The sequence below is a fragment of the Crocodylus porosus genome, unplaced genomic scaffold (assembly GCF_001723895.1).
Source record: "Crocodylus porosus isolate Cpor-Errol unplaced genomic scaffold, CroPor_comp1, whole genome shotgun sequence".
Classification (NCBI taxonomy): domain Eukaryota; kingdom Metazoa; phylum Chordata; order Crocodylia; family Crocodylidae; genus Crocodylus; species Crocodylus porosus.
This window is the reverse complement of record NW_017728925.1, coordinates 2,077,106-2,087,552: the sequence shown is the minus strand read 5'-3', so window position 1 is coordinate 2,087,552 and position 10,447 is coordinate 2,077,106. Positions and strand designations below refer to the sequence as shown.

Genomic DNA, 10,447 nt, shown 5'->3' with positions numbered 1-10,447 from the left:
GACTCCTTTTCCACAAGGAACCAGGCTGAGACACAGTGATATCAATAACTACTTAAGGGAAACAACTTTCAATCTCCAGTGACTTGAACAGGGCACAGATATGTGGCCTAGAAGTGGAAAGGTCTTTATTTCCTTCCCAGATGCTCTGCCCTTCCTTCGAAAAGCCCACCATAGGCAGGACACTTACCTCTCATTCTCCAAGGATTTCAGAATTTCTGAACTTTGTTTTTGCCTAAGAAGATACAAATAAAAGATATTCACTCTACAAAACAAGATGCTCTCCACACATACTGATCACAGTGCTGATCCTGTCCTCACCCGAGCAAGCTGGTCACATGCTGCTACCACTGGGCCCCTAGCTTGGGCACTGGGAACAAATCCTGTAGTTAGTACATATCTTTGAGCTGCAGGAAGAGTACACTTGTGGTACATGGTGGGGCAGGGGGGATGGAACCAATGGATATGCCTCTCTTCATAGCACAGAGCTCAGCTCCCTTAACAAGTAGGCAGGGCATCTGTGGAAACAGCCTTTGTATACACCCTACCCATATTCACATGCCTCCTCCTTGGCGAACTATAGAGGCTGCTCCAACCATTGCATCATCTCCCCATGATAAGGACTGGGGAGGCAGAGCCCTCCCCTGTGCTCATTATTTAGGGTTTGGGTTAGAGATGGATTAGCAGATTTGTCCCTGGAAGCACAGTGGAGAGTAGCAACCTCCTTTCTTGGTTCAGCACACTGTGCCACAGGGTTTAACTGGAAATGCCTTAATGGAAAATTTATGCTTTTCTACGTATTATTTGGACCTATTGGCAATTTTTTACAATTTTGACCAATATTTGACCAGTCAGTTGACTGTATTTTATTTGATCCATTCAGTACCCAACTCTGCTTTGCACTGATCCTCTAAGACGTTAGGTCTTAGCTCAGCATTGATCTCTGCTGAAACTGCACCAAACAAACTCAGCTGAGAGGCTGGAGACAGGAGAAACCAAGGGCAGTAGCCGTCATCCACCACAGCCAGAACCATTTTATATGAAGTTATTTTCACTGAAGGGGAAATGTGCCAAGAATTCCGGTTCAAAATTTTAGGTTCGGAAAAAATCTTATGTACACTTGCTAAATGTATGAGAATGAATTGCCCTCTAGTGGCCAGCTTTGGAAAGAATGAAAGCCTAGGATGGAGTCCCACTTTACAGATTTCATCTGATGTGCAGACACGCCAGTGTGATTATTTAGTCTGACTGCCAATAACACAAGGATAATGTGCTCAATAGCCACCCTTCCACTAGGCACAAACAGTCATCAGCACTGGCACATGGGGTACAGTTATATTAAAGTATCCCAAATAATATAGACAAGGTTATTTGGGTAATAACCAAAATAAAGTAACCAAAATAATCTAGGAGTCTAATTCTCATTAACCTTCAGTGGGATGTGGACTCTTGTGTCTAAGGTTTGGCCTACACTCAGAGGTCACTAAAACTATGCTGGTTAAGGGTGTGTTTTCCCCCCCTGGTTATACTTGCACAGCCTCAAATGTGGACACAGTTACACCACAACAAAGATGCTTTAGACTGTTCAAACAAGTTACATGGATATAAACCACAATGGTACTTGGGTAACTATATCTACCCTGGAAAGCATCCCAACTTACCTACCCTTCTATGAACACTGAGCTTGCACCTGCACTGTGAGTATGTAGAAAAGGCCTGAGTTACTTGGGAGAGTTTTACCCGCAGTCAATACTAGGCTGGCCAAAGTGAAAACAGGAAAAGAACCATGGGGGCTCTTCCCACCTTCTAGGGATTCACCCTCAGAGCTCTGTCCTTTCTGTGTTACCCTCCAAAAGGGCCAGATGCACTTAGCTGGTCAGAACAGAACCAGACATGCAGAAAAAGAAACTGATGCCCAGGGGGTCCCAAATGGCTCCCAAGAATCCTGACAAGACGCCAACCTCTGATTCTCCTCCAGCAGCTTTTGGATTCGGCTGGCAATGCCTTGTTCTGTCTGCTTGAGCTGCTCCAGCAGCTTCATGCGCTCACTCTCCAAGTAGCGTTGGTGCTTTGTCAGGCCCTTCTCCAGCCTCACCTGCTCCTGTGACAAAGGGAAAATGGAAAGGGGAACTTGGTTGTTTTGGGAGCTGGACTGCATGATGTAGTTGCCTGCAATTGGAGGGACTGGACTAAGTGGATTCCAATTCAGTCCTGTGTTTCTATGAAAGAGAGCAGGGCATAGGACTCCCCATTAGAGACGGAATAGATGTATCAAATCACCTCTAGTCCTGCCCTAGACAACTGTGTCAGATTGTTCCTCACAATGACAGTCTAGACAGGCAAACAGGAAGGGACTACCAGGGAACAAAAAAATAAAGAGATTTGGGAGGAGAACCCAGCTCCAATGAGCTGCTGTCTCTGGAGGGGAGACCTCTGCGTGCCTGGGACCCACACCTCAATACATGAAAGCCTGCTTGAAGAGATGCAGAGGGGTAAACATTGCATCCACCTAGAGCCAGCCAGCTGGCTTTGATTAAAAATAGCTATCAGACGCACCTCCTTCACTGATTGTAGTATCTCATCTTTCTGATTGCTGCTCTGCTGCATGAGCTGGGCGTGCTCTCTCTGCCCCATGTCCAGGCGACGCTCAAACTCCAGTTTCTCCAGCATTTTCTGTTCCTGTGGGAAGAGTAAGAAGCAACACGAATGGTGGGTATCAGGAGCCTGCAGGCCATTCCCCCTTTCACACTTGCACTTTGGCTAATGAAAGTATAGCATAAGGCGCAATATCCCTCTACATCCCTAGGGTATATCTGTGTCAGGGGTGGGCACTTATTTGGAATGGAGGGCAACTTAAGGACTTTTAGTGAGCTGTTGTAGGCCAAGGGGGTGGGGGGACCTCAGCAGGGGCTAGCATGCCTGCAGCTTTCAGCCTGCCGCGCCTTAACACAGTGTCATCCATGTCACAAGTTTTGTCTGTCCACAGCTTGAGGTGGTTTCCGCAAACCCCTGCACCTATCTCCTTGAAATGTGGCAGGCTTTGTGGCCTCAGCAGAGGCTAGCAGTCCTGCAGTTTTGACCCTGTTGTGGCGTAACACATACACATGACACAAGTTTGGCTCTCAAGATTTTGGGGTACAGTTTCTCTGAACCCCTTGCATCTATCTTCTTGAAACTTGGCATACTTAGTGCCCTCAGAAGGGGCTACCATTCCTGGCAGTTTCATCCAAATCAGGCCAAAAATGACAAAGTTATAGGCTGTTTCAACCTTCCCCATTATAGCCTCTGGGCGAACCGTTGAAACAGCAAAACATTTCGACTTGCCTCATTTTGTTTTGAGGCTGTTTCAACCATATCTGTTCTGTTTTGATTTTGCTGTTTCAACCGCGAAACAGGTCGAACAGCATCGAAACAAAACTGGTGGTGAAATTTTGTGCAGCCCTAGTCTACAAAAGGTGTTTTGTAAATTCCCTTTGAGGATTAAAATTGAGAGATTAGAGAGAGTGGTTGTCTCATGAGAAATGTGCCCCCACACGTAATTGGGTATTTTTGTCTTTGATAGATTTTTGGTGTGTGTTCATTCTGGTAGACAGTTGTTGTTTGGTTTCTTCTACATATTTTCCATCAGGGTATTTAATGCACTGGATGAAATATATTGCACTTCTGGAGGTGCAAGTGTAAGATCCAGGAATGGTGATAGTTCTGTTGTGGGGTGTAGTTATTGTGGGGGTAGTGGAGATATGTTGGCAAGTCTTACATTTCTTGTCATGGCATGGTCTGGATCCATTCAGTGTGTTTTGGGCCATAGGAAGTTTGCTTCTGGTGATGAGGTTCGATGCTTGTTTAAAGGATGGGTGGTTCTGGGAAGACCTCTTTAAGAATTGGGTCTCCTTCTAGTATGGGTTGCAACTGTTTGAGGATTTTCCGTATAGGTTCCAGGGAGGGATGATGTCATAATAACTAGTGGTGTGCGATTCATGAGGGTGGGGGGAGGGTTCTGTATTGGGGCAATTCTTCAGGTGGTATCCAGGTGGCTCTTTCAAAAGTATGATCTATCTCTCTGGAGGAGTGTCTTTGTTGAGTGAAAGCCATTTTGGGATTTGCGAAGTGATAATCACAGATGTCCTCCTCAGTGCAAATTTGGTAGTATCAGAGGGCTTGGCTACATATTACAGCTTTCTTGGTGTGTTTAGGGTGATTGCTGGTTCTGTCCAGAGAAGTATGTGGGTCTGTGGGTTGCTTGTATATGGTGGTTTCTTTTTTACCATTCTGGATACTGATCATAGTGCCTAAAAAGGAAATGTTGGTGCTGGAGTATTTAAGAGAGAGTCTGATGGACGGGTGATGATTGTTGAATTTCTAATGGAAATCAGAGATTGCAGGTTTTCAGTCCAAATGATAAAGATGTCATCAATATATCTTAAGTATAGCAAGGGTTTGATGGTCCAGTCCTTGAGGAATGTGACTTCTAGGTGGCTCATAAAAAGGTTGGCATATCGTAGGGCCGTTTTAGTGCCTGTAGCTGTGCTTGTGGTCTGAAGGAAGTGTTGGTTACTGAAAGTTAAGTTGTTGTGTGTGAGAAGGAAGTGTATAAATTTAGTAATATCTTTAAGTCTGTACTCTGAGTTATAAGTTTGCTCCTTGTAAGACAGGCTTAGATACCATCCTGATGTGGGATGTTGGTATACAAGCTGGTAATGTTCATGGTGGCTAGGAGGGTGTTGTTGGGAAGGTAGTCTTTTTTGTAAGTTTTCGTAGAAAGTCTGTTGCGTCTTGGACAAAATTCACTCTTTGGGTGACAAGAATTTTTAGGACTGATTTGATTAAACCTGACATTTCTATTCCAACCAGGAATAGCACAGACCAACTGCAGATGCTTCCTCAGCCTGATGGAGGGTGTTTGTACCCAAAACTTGCAAATAAGAATTTTTCCAACTATCTGAGTTGGTCTAATAAAAGATTTACCCAAAGAACCCTGTCTTCCTATTTGTGCAGGCATTCACCAAACAAAACTAGGATGAGATGTTGTTTAGGAGGAATCTCTGTTTTAACTTGATGTCCCAGTTCCTTTTTAAGCTGTTTTGGCTTTCGTTTTTAAGTCATTCTGGTATCCTATTGTAAGCTGTCCTGAGCCACTGTTGGGAAGGGTGGCACATAAATCAAATAAGTACTAGTAAATAAATGCATAAATAAACCAATAAATTCCCTCATGGAGCAGGAAGACTATATTTCTTTCTTAGTGTCTACAGGTCAGGACTAGAAAGCTGCACGGTGGAACAGAGGGGATAGGAACAATCAGTGCTGAAGGGCTGTATTGAAGGGCCCCAGCTGCACGCAGGACCCAAGGCAGGTTAGGACTGAGGTATGCCAACAGCGGTATGGAGACAGATTACACGTTTGCCTGCCCTCACCATGGCTGAATCCAGCCTATGCAACTAAAACTGCCCAAACCTTCTGAGAATAAAACAAAGGCCTGAACCTGTGATGAGAGGACAGGAGACATAGTAGACCGCAGAACACCTGGAGGAAGCTCAGTCTAAATGGGAACTCCCCACAGCAGAGATACCCTGAGGCTAAAAAAACAGCTGCTCTAAAACAATGGCAGTCAGTGCATGTGCCAGAAAGGGGAGTTTAGGTTAGATATTAGGAAAAACCTTATCACTAGGAGGGTAGTAAAGCACTGGAACAGGTTACCCAGAGAGGTTGTGGAATCTCCATCCTTGGAAGTTTTTAAGACCCAGGTAGACAAAGCCTGGGATGATATAGTTGAAGATGGTCCTGCTTAAAGCAGGGGGTTGAACTAGATGACCTCCTGAGGTCCCTTCCAACTCTAGTTTTCTATGATTCTAATTCCTATATGTAGCGTCAGATTTCCAGGGCATGTTTCTGGTGTTCACATATGCCTCTCTTCCCTTGAGCAAAGACCAGAATGTATTTTGCTGGCTTGTGGTTTTCAGGACATTCAGAGCTGGTTTTCTAAACTGGATAGTGAGATGGAATATAAAAAAAGCAGAACTGGCTACATTCAGAACTCCACAGAGCAAGATTTTGCAGGGATTCCTTCTTACCTTCCGCTTCTCATAATCCAAGAATTTGTTCTGAAAAGGAAATTATATCATTAGCAGAAAGGCACGTGTTGTGGGAGCAATCTTCTCTAGCTAGTATCAGACCATTTTGTGCTCTCACCCTAAGCTGTCTGACAACCTATTACAGAGCTGTGAATCAAGATCAATTTAGTATATTGGCAAATAAGCAGGTGGGCATGCTGCTATGTACAATATATGTCAGTGGCAGCCAACCTTTAGGCAAGCATGCCACAGATTAGCCCTACATCGTGCTCAATTACAACTCCAGTCCCCTTCCCCTGGTTCATCTGCTGCTCTGCTTTCTGCACCTTGCCCAATCTGTTCTCTTTTCTGCTTCTCATTATCTCTCATCTTCCACTGTGCAGCCTGTCCCCTCCTCAGTCTGCTGAATACCAGACAGAAAGGCTGCTCACATCACTTGTGGTACCTATGCCATAGATTGGCCACCCCCGGTACAAGCCAAGTGAAGAACAGAAAGTTTAACTTAGGGGAGAAGAAGGGCTTCTTCATAGAACATCATCTGCATTTGCTATGTTGCATGACCATAAAAAATTCACTATGTGGAGCTGAGATGTACCAGCTCTGACTCATTTCCTGAATGGAACTGAAAGACTCCCCACCCTATACTTTGGAACTGGAAAGACAACTCTTCCACAGCACTGACCCTCCCAGAATCCCATCGTGTTGCAATGCTGTGCCATGCACTCTAGTCATACTCCACCCCACTGTCCAGCCTTCCATCTATCCTGCTATATTGTTTTCAAGGTATGGATCTAAAATTAGCTCAGGAAAGTGCCACTGTGAATGTTTCATGTGCTCTATGCAGCTAGCTTGTGGGTGGGGAAGGGTGACAGGCAGCAAGAGGAAGAGACTGGCCACTGGGATTCCTGGATTCTTTCTGACTGTTACTGATTCATTCAGTGACCAAGTGACTCTTTAGCCAAATGGGTGTAGGGAGGACACTAACATACCTCACAGGGAAGATGCTGTGAGGGTTAATGACCTAAAAGCTTTGAGATCCACAGATGGAAGATGGCAGACAAGCACAAAGTGTTCTGACGAAGCTCCATATATGGCTGTGATCCTCACCTGCCATTTGCCCTCTTCTTCCACGTATTTACATGTAGTCCAATCGACCCCGTCCACAGAAGTTTCTCCTCCATCACTCTCCAGAACAGGAAGTAGATACTGGGAGGGAGGACTGTATTTGATTCCAGACTCTAGAAGGCATTAGACAAAACAAATCAGTCATCATTTGGAGCTAGTTGGCTGCATGGCACATGGGCAGTGGTTCTCAACCTCTTTAGGTTCAAGGCACCACTCTGTAACTTTTGTGAATTGAACGGTGCCCCATCTAAAAAAATTATTACAATGCTTAACTCCTTGCAGAGGGGCCAGGCAGTGAGAGCACAGGAGTAGCCAGACAAGGAAAGCAAAAGCCTAAGTCTGCCCTGATCTGCATATGTTCTCACACTTCCTAGGATAATGATTCTCAATCAGGGTGCTGTGGCAGGGTTGGCAAGCCAGTCAATTGACTGCATAACTTTTGACCAGGCTAAGATTTTAGCAATTTTACAAAAAAAAACACTACCTTTTTTTAGAGTTTTCTTGAAAGAAACATGAGTTTTTATGGTTTTTTGACACATTTTTTAATGGAAAAATGTGCTTTTTCTGTGTATTATTTGGACCTGTTGGCAATTTTTTTACTAATTTTGACCAAGACTTGACTGGTCAATTGACCGAACTTTATTTGACCAGTCAACTACCCAATCCTGCCTTGCGGTGCCTTGAGATCCTTTCAACACTGTCACATAATTTTAGCACTGTTAGGTGTGCAAACATGATGCACAAGATAAACTCAAAAATTTCAAATGGGAATCCATAGAACTAAAGCATTCTGATCTGTTGTGGTCTTTCTGAGTTCTTTGCAACAGCTGAATTGCTCTATTATTTTTCCATAATCAAAAATGAGTGAAAACTAAGAGTGCAGACCTTTTCTGAAGGTGCCTCAAGTCTATAAAAGTCCCTCAAGACTATCAAGACCATCGAGAGGTGCCTTGAGTCCAAAAAGGTTGAGAACAACTGTCCTAGGATCTCTGGGTTTCCTGGCTGAGAACTACTGTACTAGTTAAGGCTGGCCTGACAAGCTGCTGTGAGGGAAAACTTGCTGTTGATCATGGTCTCCCATTCTTTTCCTTGACAAAGTGCCCAGAGGAGTTAACTGGCCACTTGAGTCAGCTTGGAGCAGCTATGGTTTCATTCTCTGCCAGGAAGATGGTTGCTGTAGTGTATGGCTTAGAGTGGGGAGGGAGTGAATTTGGTAAACCAGGAGGAGCCTTAGTATTCTCCCTCTCCTGGGGAAAAAGAAAATGAGATGCACAGAACTGGCAGAGGCCTCTTAGATTGCTGAGTCTGGTATCTAGTACTACAGACAGCCACATCATACAAAGCTCTTCACAAGCTGATCAAGCCCCATTTTAAAACCAGCTGGGAATTTTGCAAAGATGATATGAGGATAAACTGTTCCATTATAGTGCTGTAGTCAGACTAAAATCAATAGAACTGTAAACAGCTGAGCAGGGGGGCAGATTTCTTTCTGTATTCATGTTCTGACTCTCACCTTTTTGTGTCAAAGTGAGATTTAAATTGAAAGTCTGCTGGGGCATGTCCATCTGTCTCAGCTTGATGCACATCCTCCAGCCTGTGGGCCAAATCCAACTCACAGGGATGTGTCATTCAGCCTGCGGGTAGCCCTGAGAGCCAGGCAACGTGGTCCTGCGTACCTGACTGTGCCAGCATGCAGGGTCTCTCTGCAGCCAGAATTAGTGCACAGGATCACTCCTTGCTGGATCATACCTATGGACTGACCCCACACTAGATCCAGCTTGCAGACTGACCCCACCTGCAGGATCCAGCCCGATTGGCCCCAAGCCAGTTATCTGGCTCATGGGGCTAGAAGTTTGAGCACCACTTTTTTATCTAACCTGCTTAATCTTAAATTTAACAACCCTGTGCTTGCCATTGGACAGCATTGGACCTGCTGGGGGTGCCTAACCCTTCAGAAATGGATTTCACAGACAACATTCTGCTCATCGCTCCCACTAGGGAAAGGGAGCACCATCATTATCCTTACTTTACTAATGAGAAAACTAATCTGTGGCTTACCTGATGCCTAACTTCTCTCTCACACAGGCAAAATGCCAATGGAACTGCCTGACATACCAGAGAGGTCTCCTAAAGTCACCTTTGGAGCATCTGCCCTTTACAGACAGTACACAGGATGAGTTGTGGCTGGCAGTGATCTCCAGGTACACAGCACAGCACTCACTCAAAGCCTTGCAAATTCATTGCTCCCCAAGGGCTTTCCCCCTTGCTTACCTCTGCACAGGAACTGCTGGATAGACTCTGTGCCAGCACTGCAAACATCAGCTGGTGGATATGTCATGGATGAAGCATCCAGGGTCAGCGTCTCCAAAACAGAGAACATGCAGAACTCCAGTTTCCATTTACAATCTAACAAAGCTGTCAGAATCCAGCTGGCTCACAGGAGGGGGCCAAGGCAGCAGAAAGGGCAGGGTTACTCTGGAAGTTTAACTGCAGTACTTAACCTCATCCCAAAACTGATCTGCAGAATGTTGCTGCACTAGCAGGTTCACCTTCTAGCAAACCCACTGCTAGCTCTTTCCCTGTGTTTCATGAAGCAGGAGGGACACTGAGTGGAATATATGAGGGATTTGTATGCAACTGAACCCCAAAACAGTTAAAAATAAATACTCACTACCTACAAGGAGAAGAAACACAGCCAATAGCTCTTCTCTGATAGCAGAACTCACTAGCCCCTCTGCAGAGGCTCCATGACCTTATCCCCTGGATATGCACTTAGTGCCTACAGCAGACACAGTGTGGGGGGGCATCACCTGGTGACACAACTCACACCCAACCCAAACCCATGCATCCCAATCCATTCTCCAAGCTAATTTAATTAGCATGACCAGCAATAAACTCCTTTTGTGGGGAAACAGACCCGCATGCAGGACATATCCCAGCCTGCAAAAGGCAGACATGGACAGGGCAGCTGAGCACATACCTCCAGCGTGCGGATGTGAGCCAGAACCGGTGGAAGCTCTTGCAGATGGTTCTCACTGACATCAAGTGTGCGCAGGCTGCGCAAGCCTCCCAGAGTGGTAGGCAGTTCCTTCAGCTTATTGCCTGGGGGGAAGGGAGAAATTTAGGACTTTCCCCACCCACAGCAAGTCTCCAATGATCTCTACAACTGGAGCACCAAAAGCCAGCATTCACTGCCAGCTGCTTATCATCTACTACCCCTTGACCTGATCTTGTACTCATCTGCATAAAAGAATCAC

The 10,447-nt window shown here is 45.3% G+C and overlaps 1 protein-coding gene across 3 annotated transcripts in view; it reads right to left on the bottom strand.

The window, feature by feature from the left end:
* LRSAM1 (leucine rich repeat and sterile alpha motif containing 1) overlaps positions 1–10,447 on the bottom strand; it is a 57,431-nt gene that overhangs the window by 28,187 nt on the left and 18,797 nt on the right. For all 3 annotated transcript variants that reach the window (XM_019540529.1, XM_019540528.1, XM_019540530.1), the window contains exons 8-14: positions 10,171–10,292; positions 9,462–9,552; positions 7,173–7,303; positions 6,066–6,095; positions 2,554–2,676; positions 1,959–2,098; positions 188–232 (exon numbers count right to left, since the gene is read on the bottom strand). In XM_019540529.1, the coding sequence (XP_019396074.1) occupies positions 188–232; positions 1,959–2,098; positions 2,554–2,676; positions 6,066–6,095; positions 7,173–7,303; positions 9,462–9,552; positions 10,171–10,292 (682 nt within the window). The remainder of the gene's footprint in view (positions 1–187; positions 233–1,958; positions 2,099–2,553; positions 2,677–6,065; positions 6,096–7,172; positions 7,304–9,461; positions 9,553–10,170; positions 10,293–10,447) is intronic.